Source organism: Danio aesculapii, chromosome 13 (genome assembly GCF_903798145.1).
Source record: "Danio aesculapii chromosome 13, fDanAes4.1, whole genome shotgun sequence".
NCBI classification, from domain to species: domain Eukaryota; kingdom Metazoa; phylum Chordata; class Actinopteri; order Cypriniformes; family Danionidae; genus Danio; species Danio aesculapii.
The window spans coordinates 8,116,886-8,132,974 of record NC_079447.1 but is presented as its reverse complement, the minus strand read 5'-3'; the positions used below and the strand labels follow the sequence as shown (position 1 = coordinate 8,132,974).

At 35.7% G+C, this 16,089-nt stretch overlaps 1 protein-coding gene across 5 annotated transcripts; it reads right to left on the bottom strand.

The window, feature by feature from the left end:
* Positions 1-1,260: 1,260 nt before the first annotated feature.
* On the bottom strand, positions 1,261-13,666 carry khdrbs1a (KH domain containing, RNA binding, signal transduction associated 1a). Of its 5 annotated transcripts, XR_008838675.1 has the most exons (11): positions 13,407-13,666; positions 12,044-12,165; positions 11,846-11,962; positions 11,046-11,192; positions 10,716-10,849; positions 10,392-10,623; positions 8,454-8,527; positions 8,237-8,295; positions 7,900-8,072; positions 4,489-4,540; positions 1,261-1,420 (listed from the first exon to the last, which is right to left on the bottom strand). XR_008838675.1 is itself a non-coding variant. In XM_056470243.1 (9 exons), exons 1-9 carry the CDS (start codon positions 13,528-13,530, stop codon positions 7,969-7,971), a joined length of 1,113 nt encoding a protein of 370 aa, XP_056326218.1. In that variant the 5' UTR covers positions 13,531-13,666; the 3' UTR covers positions 7,173-7,968. The 5 variants fall into 5 exon arrangements, 4 of the variants coding, with proteins under 4 accessions (XP_056326218.1, XP_056326219.1, XP_056326220.1 ...); XM_056470243.1 differs by lacking the exons at positions 1,261-1,420; positions 4,489-4,540 and having other exon boundaries at positions 7,173-8,072; XM_056470244.1 differs by lacking the exons at positions 1,261-1,420; positions 4,489-4,540 and having other exon boundaries at positions 7,173-8,069.
* Positions 13,667-16,089: the final 2,423 nt, after the last annotated feature.

Here is a 16,089-nt window from a genome sequence, read left to right as displayed (position 1 = left end):
AGTGGCCTATGAACGTTTCTTAGTTGTAAACTATTTCCTAACAGTAACGAGTGAATTCAATTGTAACTTGACGTTTAAACAGAACTTGTCAATGTTAATAATATGTGGACATTTTTTGATTCTCAGAAGCTCTAGAAATTGTGAAGAACCAGAAATATGTTAGGAGCAATGTTATCGTTTACATCCTTTAAAAAATGGTCTATATGCCCCCTGGCTGCTAGAAGCATGATGCAAGTTCTCAGCTTTATACGCCTATAAAAATGGGAGAAAACTCAATTTTACAGTGCTTTAACAATAAGGAATTGCTGGCAGGAATCTTTTTTTTAGACCTGAATGAATCAAAGGATGAAGTGCTAGTGTTCGTGAATCTACAATCAATCAACTAATCAGAGGCCCAGAATCATGCAGTTTTTAATACCAAGTTAAAGGTTTACAAGCAAATTAATTCTGTAGCCAGCAGTAGTTTCTATCAATTAAGGACATTGAAGCCTTTTCCGTCTACTAAGGATTTGGAAACCCTCATTACGTCTTCATGTCCAGATCAGACTATTGCAATTCTCTGTATTCAGGAGTTTCTCATGCTTCCATTGTACCCCTGTAGATGGTTCAAATACAGCTGCTAGGCTTTTAACAGACTTAAAACTGGTGAAATACTATCAGATTTATTTATTTTATCATCCCTTCATTGGCTCCCAGTCCAATTTAAGATTCAATACAAGTTGTTGTTGTTGTTCTTTGTTTGAATGGTCTGGCAACTACTTGCATTGCGGAGGTTCTTTACTGGCAAACTTCATCTAGGCCTCTTCAGTCAGCCTAACAGTTCCAACTAGCTGTTTCCAAGTCTTGATTAAAATCAAAAGGAGACAGGGCTTAATCTGTTGCAGCCCCTCATCTCTGGAATGGTATGCCATCTATGCATCTCAGATCATGATCTTCCATTGGTGCTTTTAAGTCGCATTTAAAAAAAATTTAATCATTTGTCTTTTGCTTTTTTTAAATAGTTTACATGTACAAGTATAGAATTTGTGTTGGTTGAATTTGCAGTGTTGGTCAAACACTGAAGATGTGCATACAATCATTCTTTTTCTACTTGATGAGACTGACTGCAGCACAAAGCTCTAGTCTAACCATGCAGTCACAGTCCCAACAGGAACAAGAGTTTAATTCTGAAACTCTTCACACTCACTGCCTACATTCATATGTAGCCAAAGTTATTAAATTCAATACAAACTAAAGCTTAAAATATAAGAATTCTCAGACTTTGTCAATTTTAAATCCAAGTTTAATTAAAAAGTATAAAATCATGTAAAAGTATAAAAACAACTTGCAAAAAATAATGTTGAACATTGTTCTGTCACATGACACTGTAGAAAAAGGCTCTGACATTTTCCTCTTCAGGACAAAAATAGCACCAAAAACCCTGGAAAAAACAGGAGAGACAATTAGACAGCAATTAAAGTCATAAAATGCAAAAAAAAAAAAAAAAACCCTACACAAACTACATTAATTGTAATACTAAGGCAATCATGTAGACAGACTTATTGTAGTGCAAGAGCAAAAGCTCATTTACCAGCATGCAACATTGTGATTTCTGTGTGAATGCCAAGCCCACAAATCTCTAAGACTCTTAATGGAGTTACACAAGAGCTCCAACAAGGACAAGCACAACCTAATTTTCCTCCAACACATGTAATGGGCCATCATACTACAGCAGTAGCCCACTCAAAGTACAGTCACATTCTCCAACAGGTTGAGCAAAGGTCTCAAACTCAATTCCTGGAGGGCCGCAGCTCTGCAGTTTTGCTTTGACCCCATCAAACAGGTTTGGAACAAGTGAAAGGCAAGTAAGTTTTCAGTTTGGGGTGAACTACCCCTTTAAATTAGAGCATTAGATTCATGCATCTAGAAACAATTTTGTGTTTGATATTCTGAAACAATAGACATTTCTGCTGAGGTAATAAACTCTTGCGCCACAAACCTTGGATGTGCAGCAGTTTGCAATAGATGTCAATCATTCCACTTACGCAACAGTTACCACACTCAAACACATGGTTTAGATGTTGTATTACAAGACATTTGGAGCGTTTGGACAAACCCTGCGTGAGACTAGTTTCATGGAAATCTTAAAGCCCGAGTTTGCCCTGAACTTTTAAATCTGTAAACTAATTTTTATTTTGGTGTAGTGTAGAAACTAACGCAGTCAAGACTTCAGCTGTGCTCATGTGAAATCTATCATAAGTCAGATAAACATGGCAAAACTGCATGTGTGATGAGGCAAGTGCTGTAAACAAGGGGATTCATGCAAACTTCATAACTAACCACATGGTTTGTCAAATGTATACAGTAATTTGTGAAAGGGGTTGATGAATGTCAAAGCAATGGTCTCAATAAGCATAGTTCAGTAAATCAATTTGAGGAAACTGCAGAGCACTTCATTTATCGACCATTTAATGGTCATATTTGAAGACGAAAAACGCTCCCGCTGAGAAAAATTGTATCAGTAATAAAAATAAAAGTGGACTGTTTTAAATATGAACAGGCTTCAGTGATGGGCAGATTTCATAAATCCTTCAAAAGCTGACATTAACTATCTGGTCACTTTGATCATTCTGTTGTGTTCTGAATTTGGCAGTCATCATATCAAGTGTGCACAAGTAAAACTGATGCTGTGGTTAACTTGGGTTTTCTTAAAATTAACCAAAAATCCCTAGAACAGTTATATTTTGTTGACATGGATGATCTGAAAAACTTAAAAATATTAATCCAGAAAAAGCACAGTGTGTTCATGCTAATGACAAACCTTTGATTTCTATTTTGGTTTTATAGTGGACATCTTAACATGTTTTGATTTACTAGACTGCAAAGAGCAGCATTATAATGCTAAAATGTAGTCTGATAAAACAGTGCTGCTTTATGTGATCACAAGCAGAAGAACCTGAAGCAATGGACTGGGGCATAAAAGCTCTAATTTCAATCCAAACATGCACATTTTGCAGACTTCTGCAAAACAAAAACAAATAAATATTAGCAAATAAAAATTAAATCTTCAATTCGCAAAGAAAATCATTACTGTAATAGCAAAGTAGAATTTACTAGGAAACAAACCCCCACTGTTGGCCTTTTTTAATGTATAATACATAACGTGCACCTCAGAAGTCAAAGATAACAACATGCGGTGGAAACATTCTTTGGCAGCACAGAAGCTCAAAGTTCTGGAGGTAGCAATATTGAACCATTTTAACAGACTTTTGCTGAGGGATTTTAGAATGACCAAAACAGATCCACTGGTTTGTTCATTAATGCCATCAGATCATGCACTTGATACCGCCACCTCTAAATCATGTGGTGAAAAGCTTTGATGTGCATGCTGGAATTAAGTTGGCAAGGGTTAATCATTTATGCATGAGTTTTCTTATTAGAAAAACTATTTTGATTATTAATTGATATTTTGAAATGCAAACAAGGAAACAAATGTCTGCGTTGAGGGTGTTAAGTACTTCAACAATGAATTGTATTTCATAGCAGTTTGATTTATTCATTTATTTTACCTGCCATCATAATTAGGTGCAACAGATCACGGTTGAGCCATGGTTTGTACGGATCACAACCCAGTTCGCAAAACACATGACCCTTGGATTAATACTTTAACTTGTAATTTGAACGATATGAAAAAGCAATCTCTGCGTTCATTACAAATTTAAGATTAATCTACATGTATAAAAGCATTTAGGCTTTTCTGTAAAATGTCAACAGAAGTGGTGGTAGATTATTTGGGATGAGTTTGTTAAAGGGGTTTTCAGTCACTTGTTTAGCCTGCATTATGCAAGCTGCTCGATTGATGCATGATTGATCAAAAGATTGGGATCTCAACACCCACACAATTAGAAAGGGCGATTTGCATACATTTATTATTCTTTCCAATCGATTCATTCATAGTGTTTGAACCTTTTGATTTGCGTTTTTCAGTCTTTAGTTTTCACTATCGAATAACACCGAAGGTACTTGGATAACAGTTTAGATATAAATCACTGATGTTTATGATAGAGATTAAAATCAGTCATATGAATTTAACTTGACGCTCAAATGTAAATTGTAGCCAACAATTACATTTAACCAGTAGGTGGCAACAATCAGCCATCAAAAATATGCCAGTAAATTATTCTTCAGATATCATCCATCTAGCAATGAACATTACGTTTGAGTTAATCACTGAATCGATTTGAAAGACTAAAAATAAAATATGGGCTGTACACAATGTTAGATTAAACAGTGGCTTGCAGTGTGATTTTTGTAATAAAGCAAATTTCAGATCAAACTCAGATCAGAGAAAAAAAAAAAAAAAAAAAAAAAAAAAAAAAAAAAAAGGTATAATCTGTGACTAAACAAACTCATTTTGTGATCCTAACCATGAGATTTGTGATCCCTTAGACCCCTACTTAACGAACCATTTATGGATTTAACAGACAACCCTTTTAACATACACTTTACCTGTAGTAGCTGCCTGGTGAACCAGTCTGGAAAGAACCATCTGCTTCAGTCACTGAGCAACACAAAAGAAGAATTAGTACAGGACAACACATTCACTTACTAAAAAAACCCCCCAAAAAAACAAACAAACAAAAAGACAAGCCAAACTCTACATCTCATTAACCACTAATATTGGAGGATACTTTTGATTATTTTGTACAGCTATATTTTAAGAGCAGTGCATTTTGACAAAGTAAATAACTAGAATCTATTGGTTGTTTTAAAACAATGAGTTGCACATTAAAAACAAACTGAAGTTGGTTTTAGAAAGTTAATGATTTAAATGTTATGCATGTTAGCCAGGTTTAGGAATATTGACATTTTAAATTTGGAAAACGCAATTTGTAATATGATTGTGCAGAAATGAATGAATGAACAAGTTGTGCTAAAAAGAGAGAAATTTAGGGTTGGTATTACCTTTCTGAAGCTTGCATTACGCTTTTGTTCCCAAATTTTGTGGTTTATTAAGCCAGCGGAGGACTGAACATTTGAACATCTTCACGGTCAAAACTTTCATCTTGGGCTTTGTGTTGAGTGCTCTGGTTGAACAATGCATCATGCCGTTTCTTTTTGTTTTGTTTTTTTTGCACGCAGAATTACCATAGATGAGCACTAAACAGCTAGTTGTTTTGTGCATGTATACTTTACCTTTTAAAAAGGGGGGGGATCTATTTGCGCTTTTAGAGGGGACTCTGCAGGTCTTACCTCATGATCCTTTTCAATAGAAGAAACACGTAGAGTCTCTGTGACGTCAGAGGGATTTAGTGACTCTGACGCAAGGTTGCAAAGAGAGTTATCGCTTTTAAAACAGGTATAAACACATTAGGAATTCCAGGAGTGTCTTTGTATTGTGTATAAATCATTGCTTGGGTTGAACATATTCACTATTATAGGTTAAAGGGGTCATGTGTCAAGAAACTTAGTTTTCAAGTAGCTATAGTAGCAACTTAAACCTTTTGAAGTTGATAATGTGAACAATTAAGGTTCTTAACGTTATATAGATAAAAAACCTAACAACTTAGGGCTGCACGATTTCGGCTAAAATGACATTGACAATTAAATTTTTTGCTTAAAAACAAGATCATGATCGTCTCCCGATTCTGTACATGTGAAAACGGTTAATACGAGTATTAATGACCCATTATTTATAATAACACCACTACTTCTGAAAGATATGGTAAAAGTCCAAAATATGAGGACTTGGTGTATGTAGGTCTACTGTTGATCAAAATGCTAAATTTGTAGACTTGCAATGGTGGACTGGAACAAACTTTAAATTTGTCCTGGTCATTAATGCAAATTAAGTGTTACATTAGTAACACTTACATTGTATTGTAACTTACATTACATTGTAATAGTATTTACATAAAACTAAGATTTTTAAGTTGAATTATGTACAAGACATTCTTGTAATGGTCAACATTGGACCATTTTTTCCACTAGTAAAATGACATTTGTTATCAGATTCCCTACTGCATAATATTCAGCAGTATATAGGCTGTAGTTATACCAACACTTACACTTATTTTCATAAACTACACATTCTCTATGAAAATACAAATGATATAAAATGCTCGTCGTAATCATAACTCTAAAATACGATATGATCATTTACATCATAGGTCTCAAACTGGATTCCTGGAGGGCCACAGCTCTGCAGTTTTGCTCCAACCCTAAAATCAACAGCAGATCCAACTGAATCAAGATGTTTAAGACTACTAGAGACTAAGCAGGTGTGAGTTGGAGCTTAACTGTGGTCCTCCAGGAATAGTTTAAGACTATGGATTTAAACATGCGCGCTTTCGGTAGTACTTTTATTGCAGAGCACGACTCATGTCCGAGCAGCTGTGACCGTGGGACAGAGAAAGTTATAAAAAAAATAAAAATAAAAAAAAAGGGGGGGGGGGGGGGGTGGTCAGATATCTGACAGCTCCCAAATGATTGCTCTGCGACAAACTGATTGCTATTTTTTCAGAACTTTATTACTTGATATTCGCAGCCTATGCAGGTTCTGTTCACTAAAGTGGTTTGCGCACTCACGAATCAGTCAGCTCATGTGATTCAGTGACCATGAAATTACAAGACGACAAATTACATTTTGGGGTGAATTATACAATATGTGACTTTCAACACCTTTTAGAAGCGTTCAAGTCGAACATAAAACTGAAGAGTTGTGCGGCGCTTAAGCCAATTGAATTTTTCAGAGTTAGGAGAGAAGCATAATCGTAGAAATGCTGAAGATTATGCAGGGGAACGAAAAGATCTTTGATTAATCGTGCAGCCCTATAACAATTGATTTTAAAAATGACCCCTTTAAATTAATAAATACAGAAATAATAGAAATCTGTTGGAGAGTAACAGTAACACATTTAGGAAAGACATTAAGGCTATTCTAGTCAATTGTTCTTACACAACATAAATAACATTTTGACGATCGGCTTAAAATAATTTCAGGTTTTTTTTATCAACGGTTTATACACAACATATTTTGAACAGCATTAAATGAGTAAAAACAAACAGGTTTTCTATCTAAATATTGAGAAGTTATGAATTGCATGCAGACTTTTGACAGTTTTACAGTTTGCAACAGTTGACAGTTTTTGTAGGATGAACATTACAATGTTAATAAGAGTCCAATACAAACGTTTTGAAGGCTGTAAAAGAAAAACTATGCTTTATTGACAAACTGGTAGGGACACATTTTGGACATATTTAGATCCCTAGTTAGGCAAAAATGTACAAAGTCTGCTAATATTTCGGAAACTGCAAAACTAAAACACCAAAAGTACAAGTTGAATATTTGCGTATTGTACGTACAAAGATTTTCAGACTTGAAGTAAAGCTAAACTACAACCTTATTTGTTTTGCTCATTTTATTATTTAACAAAACGAATCAGCAGAAGCGTAGTTTGAATTTTACGACTATAATCAAACAGGAAATTACCTCAAATTTTAAAACAAGTTGAATTGAAAACTAATATTTTTATGCATCCTTCAATTTTTCATTTTTTTTGTTTTGCCTTGAAGCGCGTTTGGAATATAAGTGACATTAACAGGCATTTTTTCCCCTTTTTTAGCAAGTCATTTACACATGGCCATCAGCTAATTGTCTTAGCAGGTATCTTATTTCTTTTTTCCGAAGAACACTTATCCATTAAAAAAAAAATAATAATAAAAAACAAAACCGGCAAGAAAACAATAAAATTGCAAAACAAAATGCCAAGAGACTAAGCACATCCATCATATAAACCGCAAGTCTAAAACGTGTCGTACTGAACTTATGAATGGTCATCATCCTACTTGGGATTCAGAATATTTAAAAAGGAGTGTGTGTTAACCAAAACAGCATACAAAAATAACAACTAGAATTACTTTAGATGATAACAAGAGGTTACGAGGGAAGGAGGCTGCGCAGGCAACAGCAGTGAGCCGACAGCGCTCTCAGTATCGGCCATAAGGGTGCTCCCGAAATGATTTTCCTTGGCGAGCTGCAGGGGCTTTTCCACCAGCACCACCCCAAGCACCACCTTCCCAGTCATCTTCTGCTAATATAAAAACAAAACAAAAAAAAAAAAGGCATTGTAAATGACTAACACATGGGAAGTTCGTTAGTGAGTAGGTGTTATTTTGAGCACATTAACATTAAAACAAGCTAAGACGCCACAATTCCCTCTGAAATCTCTCATGCGGAAATGGAAACATGGCTTACTGTAAGACTCGTAACTCTCTTGTGCCTCTCCGTGGCCGTAGTCATAATACTCCGTATCTCTGTGGAAACAAAACAGCAAATATGAAGTCATCCCAAAACAAAAACATATGATGGTACTTGACCCAGAATGACCCAGCCGAGTTTAACTTTGAATGCATTAATTGATAAAAACGGATGATTAAAATGGAAGCGACGGGATGAAATAAAAGGCACTCACGGCTGTGCAGGCTGCTGACTGTAGTAGCTCTCATATCCTTCATAGGAAGCCTCAGCATATGGTTCTTCATAGGCCTGAGAAAGCACATGTAGATGTGTCAGAAGTTGAACAACTTCTTAAAAGGGGATTACGCTTTTACACATTAAACAGTTTAATTTGTTGATTGAGCATCAAGATTTTAAAATAAATTTGAAAAAAAATGAGTGAACACCTCCATTTGGTGCTTTCCCACTGCATGGCATTACTTTCTACAGCTCACTTTTGAGGTTTTAGAAGGAGCCTAGGCCCAAATCAGTTGTCTTTTGACACCCAAAAGCACTGGCTCTGAACCAGGATGCACAAAATTATAATTAGGGATGCACAGAAGTAAAAATTGAGCCAAAACGAAAAATCCCTCATGCACTTAAAACGCCATAACTTATTCTAGAAAATTAAATTGGCATGCACTTTTGGCTCATTTTCATCTGCATTTTTTTTTTTTGACAAAAACAATTTTTGGCTGATAAAAATTCAGTGCATTCCCTAATAAACATTGCTAGAAGCATGGTCTAGAAGAACCACTTGCGTCAGGGGCTGTGGGTGAGCTACCATAGCCAGCAAGATCAGCAGAAACTTGACTAGGGATGTCAAAAGTACCAAATTCTGCACGGAAGCATTAATTCCTGCTAAAATGTAGAAGGTTTAAACACTGCTGATAGTTATGGTGTTTACATACTCAATGCATGACTGATTTGATATATGGGCACTGGAGCATTTGAAAGTAGTGTCAATCAGAGGCTCTGCCTACGAGCAAATATACAAGACACACATCTGCTGATCATTTGGAAATGTAGCCTAATTATCAGTACAGATCAATACCAAAGTTAGTACTTTTGACCAACATTGAAAGAGGTGGGTGACAAATTTATAATTCACATTACAAGTATTATTAAAAATAATAATTTATAGTGAATTCAGTACATTTGACCAACATTGAAATGCATGTGTTGACGTTTATTTAGGGTAACAATATTTTGATCATTATTTAAATGGGTAGTTAAATTACCTTTTTTTGCATTTATCTGAACTTCGTTACATTATGAAAACATCAGCAAAAACCCAATATATTGGACTACTTCTGGCAGTCTGAGAAGTGTTCATTTACGGAGTCAGATTTCTTTGACATTTGATTTTTATTTGTGTATTTGAAAGCAGACAGAAAAAAAACCTATGCATTTCATATGAGCTCAAAACAATTTCAGGAGCTTATAAAACTTGAATGCATGTTACTTTGTTAGTTGTTGTAAGAGTAACCAGGACATGCATTGCATTTATATATATAAAAAAAATAATAATAAAAAAAAAAAAAAGTGTTGCGCTTCTGAATCATTTACAGAATACAGAATGCCATACTTATAAGGGTATTAAGTTTCCACACTTAGTGGTAGCAACAGCAGCCCAATAAGTGATCCCTCAAGATAAGTGGATCATAAATCAATGTGGGGGAGCAAACATTTATATTGTGTCTTAATAAATTACTGTCTGGATCCAAGATTAGTTACTTAACATGCCATTAAATAAACATTTTTCAGAGTTTACACATCAATATATTACCATTCAAAAGTCCGGAGTAAACTGCAAAACATATCTTAATTCAACTTGAATAGAGCAGCCTGTATTGTACAAAATCTTAAAATGATTTAAAGAGGATTTGATCATCAGGAAACTGATCTAAAACTGTATGCTAATGCTGCTTTGTGGAAACTTAACCAAGTTTTGAGGAATGAAAATAATGAATAAACTACAATCTTGAAACATTTGAAATGGACAGCACGGAATACACTGGGGCTGAATAAACCATATTTAATACATCAAAATTACAATAATCCCCAATCTACTTAATTGTCAGTGTAAATAACAGCCGTGGGGCAATTGCTGGTGCTATGAATATAGACTCACATATTCTCCATAAGTTTCAGGTTTGGCCTGTTGGTGGGAGAGTCCAGCTGCAGGTGTCATTCTGGAAGCTTGGGTTGGTGGTCTCGAGCGGGATGCTGCTCCTCCTCTGGTTGGGGTGGGGGGTTGAGGACCTCCTCGCCCAGCTGGGGCTCCGCGTGCTGCAGCTCCACGGCCAGGACCTCCTCTTGGTGCTCCTCCACGCGGTGCTCCACGAGGAAGCATACCACGACCCCTATTTAAATAAAAACACGATGGGATTATATATTATATACACACACATATCCATATAGCTCTCAAATGCATGCATCTGTTAATGTTTCTCACCTAGCACCCATTGGGGGAGGGCCACCACGTCCTCTGCCTGGCATGCCTCTGCCATGACCAGACATATCCTGAGCGCCGTTCAGAAAACCTGGATCCATGAAAGCATCCGGATGCATCTCATCCATACCTTCCACCTGAAACATGAAATGAAGGATGAGAATGAAGCCAAAAATGTATTATTATTTTAAATATTATTATTATTATTATTATTATTATAAATATACACAACAAAATGCTCCATAGTCCAATTATTAACACTTGAATAGCATATAAAAGCACAGGCAGATCTAGACCACTAGATGGCAGTCAACTGAAAATGTTGACACTTACAGGCATCAGGAATTTCTTGACCTCATCCATGGCATGAGCCATACGCAGGTAACAATCAGGAATGGGTGCAAAGACCTCAATGTGCACATGCAGCTCCATCCCCAGGTGTGCATACTTTGGATCTCCACCCTTCCTCAGCTCCTCTTCCTGCAGGCAAAGCAATTTAATCTTTAGCATGCAGGTCATTTAAAAGTAAAGCAATTATTAGAGCAGAACAAGCTTATGACGGAATCAAATTATCTTGTTGATTAAGTGTTGAATGCTTCTATAATGGTATGCAGGATTCACAATATTAAGCCAAGTGTCAAACAAGTTAAGGCATAAAGAAAAATCAGGTATGTGTATATGTAAATGGGATTAACAATTTAAATCATGGAATAAAAGCTCATGGTTTTCATTGTGAAACTAGTGTAATTATTAATTATTGTAACCTTATTGCAATGTTAACATACAATTGACTAAGCATGTGGCGTAGTTCTAAACACTGCAAAAAAACAAGTGAAATAGATATTCAGGTTGTGAAAAAGCCCATGATTTCAATTTTGTACATGTTCATTACTACAATACATTTAATTATTGTACATTGGCATATTTCTAGAGCAGTTAGGTTTATTAGCTTTATTAGTATCATTGAGATTAGTCAAATTAAACGTTAACATACAATAGCCTTATAAAGTCAGTATTTAAGCATGCTGTGGGTAATACTACATGTGAAAATATTTATCTATTAGGCTAAAACATACACATTTAGAACTGTTATGGACAACAGTTATATCTATTATGAATTTTTTTATTTTTACCTTGTTCTTATCCCTCATGGAGCCCTTTCCTAGCACTGAGATCTTGGCTCCGGTGTCCTCCTGCAGACGTTTAATGGTGCTGCCCTGTGGCCCCAGAATCTTTCCCACAAAGTTGAACTGAGGGGAAACATTAGGAAATTATTAAAACACCACATCTCCAACAAAACCGTACATCATTCAGCCAAAACCCAAACTCACTCGGGGATACTGCTTCACAGGAATGAGCACTCTCTCCTTCACACGCACACTCTTGGAGGCGAACAGATCCAGATACAGCTCAGAGTCTTTCTTGGGTTCACCTTTCTGGACTCTCTCAATCTCTGCAAGACAAACACCACATAGAATAAGCGAATAGTAAAATGGAAGCAACTATGGGTAACAAAGGAAAAGGAGTAATTATTTGGCTTGCTCTGGGCCTGTCACTAATTTAAATTCCAAACCATTTATTTTCAAGCTTTCAGTAATTGATTTAAATGATTTGATACTCTTAAAGTAGGCCAAATAAATACTGAGCACTAACTGTAGACAACTTTGGGTTTAAAGGCAATAAAATAATAGACTTATACAACTAATTGATTCACATTACCTATAATTAACTAAATTTATTACAAGTAAAATTGTCACAGTATTGTGCTATTTGCCAAAATAAATAAAATGACTCCTATTAAAGTGACAGAATGACCGAATTTATAATATAAAACGCACGAGTAGCGACGTTTTAGGTGGTGGGGGTAAATATGGTATAAAATAAAGCAAAATATATTCCTTTAATGTAATAGCGTAAAATAATTGATCATAAAACCCCACAAAAGTAATCATAAATACACACTTCATTTCCTTGGCTTTCCCGCGTAGCCTTGAGCAGTGCATTGTGGGATTGCCCTTGCCCAGACAAAGAGTGCGCCATGCTGCTAGCACTAGGTCTGGTCGATCCTTGTACATTTACCAATTTAAACATCCAAAAAATGTTCCCACATGCTTTTATCGGTCATATAAATTAAGCTTACTATAAAATATATAAATGCTGCACATTTTCTACTGCGGTTTCCACCCCTTGTGGTTAGTTTATGAATTATTAATATCTTATGCTATTTTAAATCTGACCTAGTTATTATCATAGCATCTAATTTTATAACGTTAAACGAAATCTTTGTTTGACATGTACAGCTAGTTAGACACCGAATAAATGAATTAAAAATCAGCTTTGTTTCATAACGCAACTACGTCACAAGAAAATATGTAATAAAACGACAAATTTATTTACTAACGATAAACATATTAGGACTAAAAAGTACATATGAAAACAGTAAGAGGAAAAAAACCACATGAATACACGGCACAACGTAAAATGGACGACAATGAGGAGGCAGCACCTCGAGGCCTACCAAACCACAATCACTGCACGCGGCCTGCAAACGCGCATTTCATCGACGCACGTGAGAAATTTAATGAATGAAAACACACTTACACGCTTTTAAAAGACTTATACTCATCATTTAAACATTACTGACAAATAAATTATTTCTACGTACTTAAATTTTTTTTATAAAGAAGCACCGACCTGCAGATAGGAGTTTCATGGCGTGTGTGAATGAAGAGTCCAGGCTATCTTTCTCCGCCAATAACTCCGGCAGATATTTGCCGTCGCCGGCGTTGTTCTTCCTCTTGTTGCTGTTGGGATCCATGTCGAGCGGTGTTGTTTAAAATAAAAACTGGAGATTGAGCGGAGATTTCAAGCAGCCTTTGCCGGAGAGTGATGGTGGAATTGCGTGCCTGAAGCTTTTGTGCTCCTCTTAACAAAGACTGATGGCGCAGATGGAAGTGACGTATCCGGCGAGATCTGCTTGCGTTTTATTATTGGATGAGGCGGAGGGAGGGGGCAACATCCAACTGTGATTGGTCTGCACTGATCAGCGCTGAGAAAAGTAACATGTGCCGCGTGGTCACGCAATCGAAATTACTTTAGGCGCGCCGCGAGGCCTACATTAGGAAAAAGCTAACATTTACATAAGAACACTCGATTTTACGATATAAAAGGTGTTAAAATGGCAAAATATGACGGCTTTCCGTTATTTTAGGTTTAAACTATTGTTAAATACAAGCTTAAATACTATTAAAAGCGTGTAATTTCTCTAAAGAGCACGTTCATTGTTTGTCACAATGAAAATGGTATCATATATATATATATATATATATATATATATATATATATATATATATATATATATATATATATATATATATATAACAATATAATGAAATATATTTATTCAAGTACCCCCATCGCCCTCCCCTGCGGTCTCTTGAATCCAATGAATAGAATGAATGAATATATGAATAGGTATCCAATGAATAGAAGTAAACAGAAAAACGAAATACAGTATCAGTAATGCAAAGTAAGGCAATCATTGTGGATCCTGATCATTGCTTTGAGCAATAAACAACGAGATTTTGTCAGCAACTGAAGTCCAGATCTTTAATGTACTCATTTGTACCAAGTTCACTCAAGCTGTGGATAATTCCAACATTATGATGTCCTGAAGTTGTACCAACCACTTGTACGTGTCCAAACTAAGTGGGGGCAGCCAATGTTGGGCTAGTAGTTTTTTTGCAGAAGTTAAGCCAGCCAACCAAACAGCTTTTTGTAGCTTGGTGAGATTTAACGTAGAATCATCGCTCAGTAATAGAATGGAAGGATTCACTGGCACAGGATATTCAATAATTTTAGATAAGATAACACACACCTCATTCCAAAATGTACTTTTTCACATTCCCAAATCATATGGAAAAAAGCTCCAAGTTTCTGGTCAGGACATTTATCACAGAAGACTAAAGGAGGCATTGATATGATGTCTTTTGAGAGGGGTCCAGTAGGTTCTATGACAAAAGTTTTAGTGAATGGGTTGGTGATTGTGATTTTTACATGAAGTAAAAATGTTCTGCCATACTCTTTCCCAGTCTGTGACACCCTCTTCTAGTTGACAGTCGTTTTCCCAACTGCACTGTTTATGCCTTTCTGTACATCCATAAGGTAAAATGATTAGTAGAGGACAGCCTTAAACCAAGCAATGATTGGATGAGTGGGAAATTACTAAATATTTTATGTTTTTATTTATATCTCATTATATGTCTTCATTTAGTTAGATTAGCTGTTTTTGTATTAGCTGCTAGGTATAGGACTTGTATTAAATACATACAGCATGTGCCTATGTTTGATTTGGTGCACAAACATCATTATAGATAACATGAATAAGTCATATTTAAAGGCATAGTTCACCCAATAATTCTACTTTCTCATTATATACTCACCGTTGACTTTCAACCCTTTATAAGTCCCTTTCTTGTTGAACACAAAAGAAGGTGTTTTTAAGAAAGCTGGAAACCTGTAACCATTGACATTAGAAATCTCTGATAGAGCTCTGTCTTTTAATAGCCATATTATGACTGTTCTTCGAACATGCTATTTACATCTGAGGAACATTGCAAAAATCAGAAATATTGTTTCAAAGGAAGAGATGGAGATCATTGTCTATGCCTTTGTCTCTTCATGGTTGGATCATGGTAGGCTAATGCTCTGTTCACTTGTCTGAACAAATCTTCAATGGATCGATTGCAAGTTGTGCAGAATGCAGCGGCGAGGCTTTTAAGCAACAAGAGTAGGAGGTTGCACATTACTCCTGTGCTTCCTATTAATTTTAGAGTAAATTTTAAGATTCAGTGCCGTATGTATAAAACTTGCTCTTAAGAGTAAAAATATAAGAGCAAATAAAATAAAAATGCTCTTAAGAGTAGTCTTAAACTTTGACTTAAGTGTCAACAATTTTATAGTAAGAAGTAGAACTTTTTTTTATGAGTAGGAGACTTTTATTAGAATCAGAAAGAGCTTTATTGCCAGGTATGTTTACACATACGAGGAATTTGTTTTCGTGACAGAGCTTCTACAGTGCAACAGGATAACAGAGACAGGACAAAAAAAAGATAATAAAGTAGTGAGTGCAAATATACAGATTGACAGGTGTATGTACATGTTTATTACTATATACAACGTTATATGTGCAGCTGTTTTGTGCAAATTGGCATGTAAAGTGTGTTGTTAAATAAGTGTATATGTGTATAAATGTGTATGGCAAGTAGTGATGTTGGTTTCGCAATAATTATCATCAAGTGTTCATGAGATGGATTGCCTGAGGGAAGAAACTGTTTCTGTGTCGGGCTGTTCTGGTGCGCAGTGCTCTGTAGCGCCG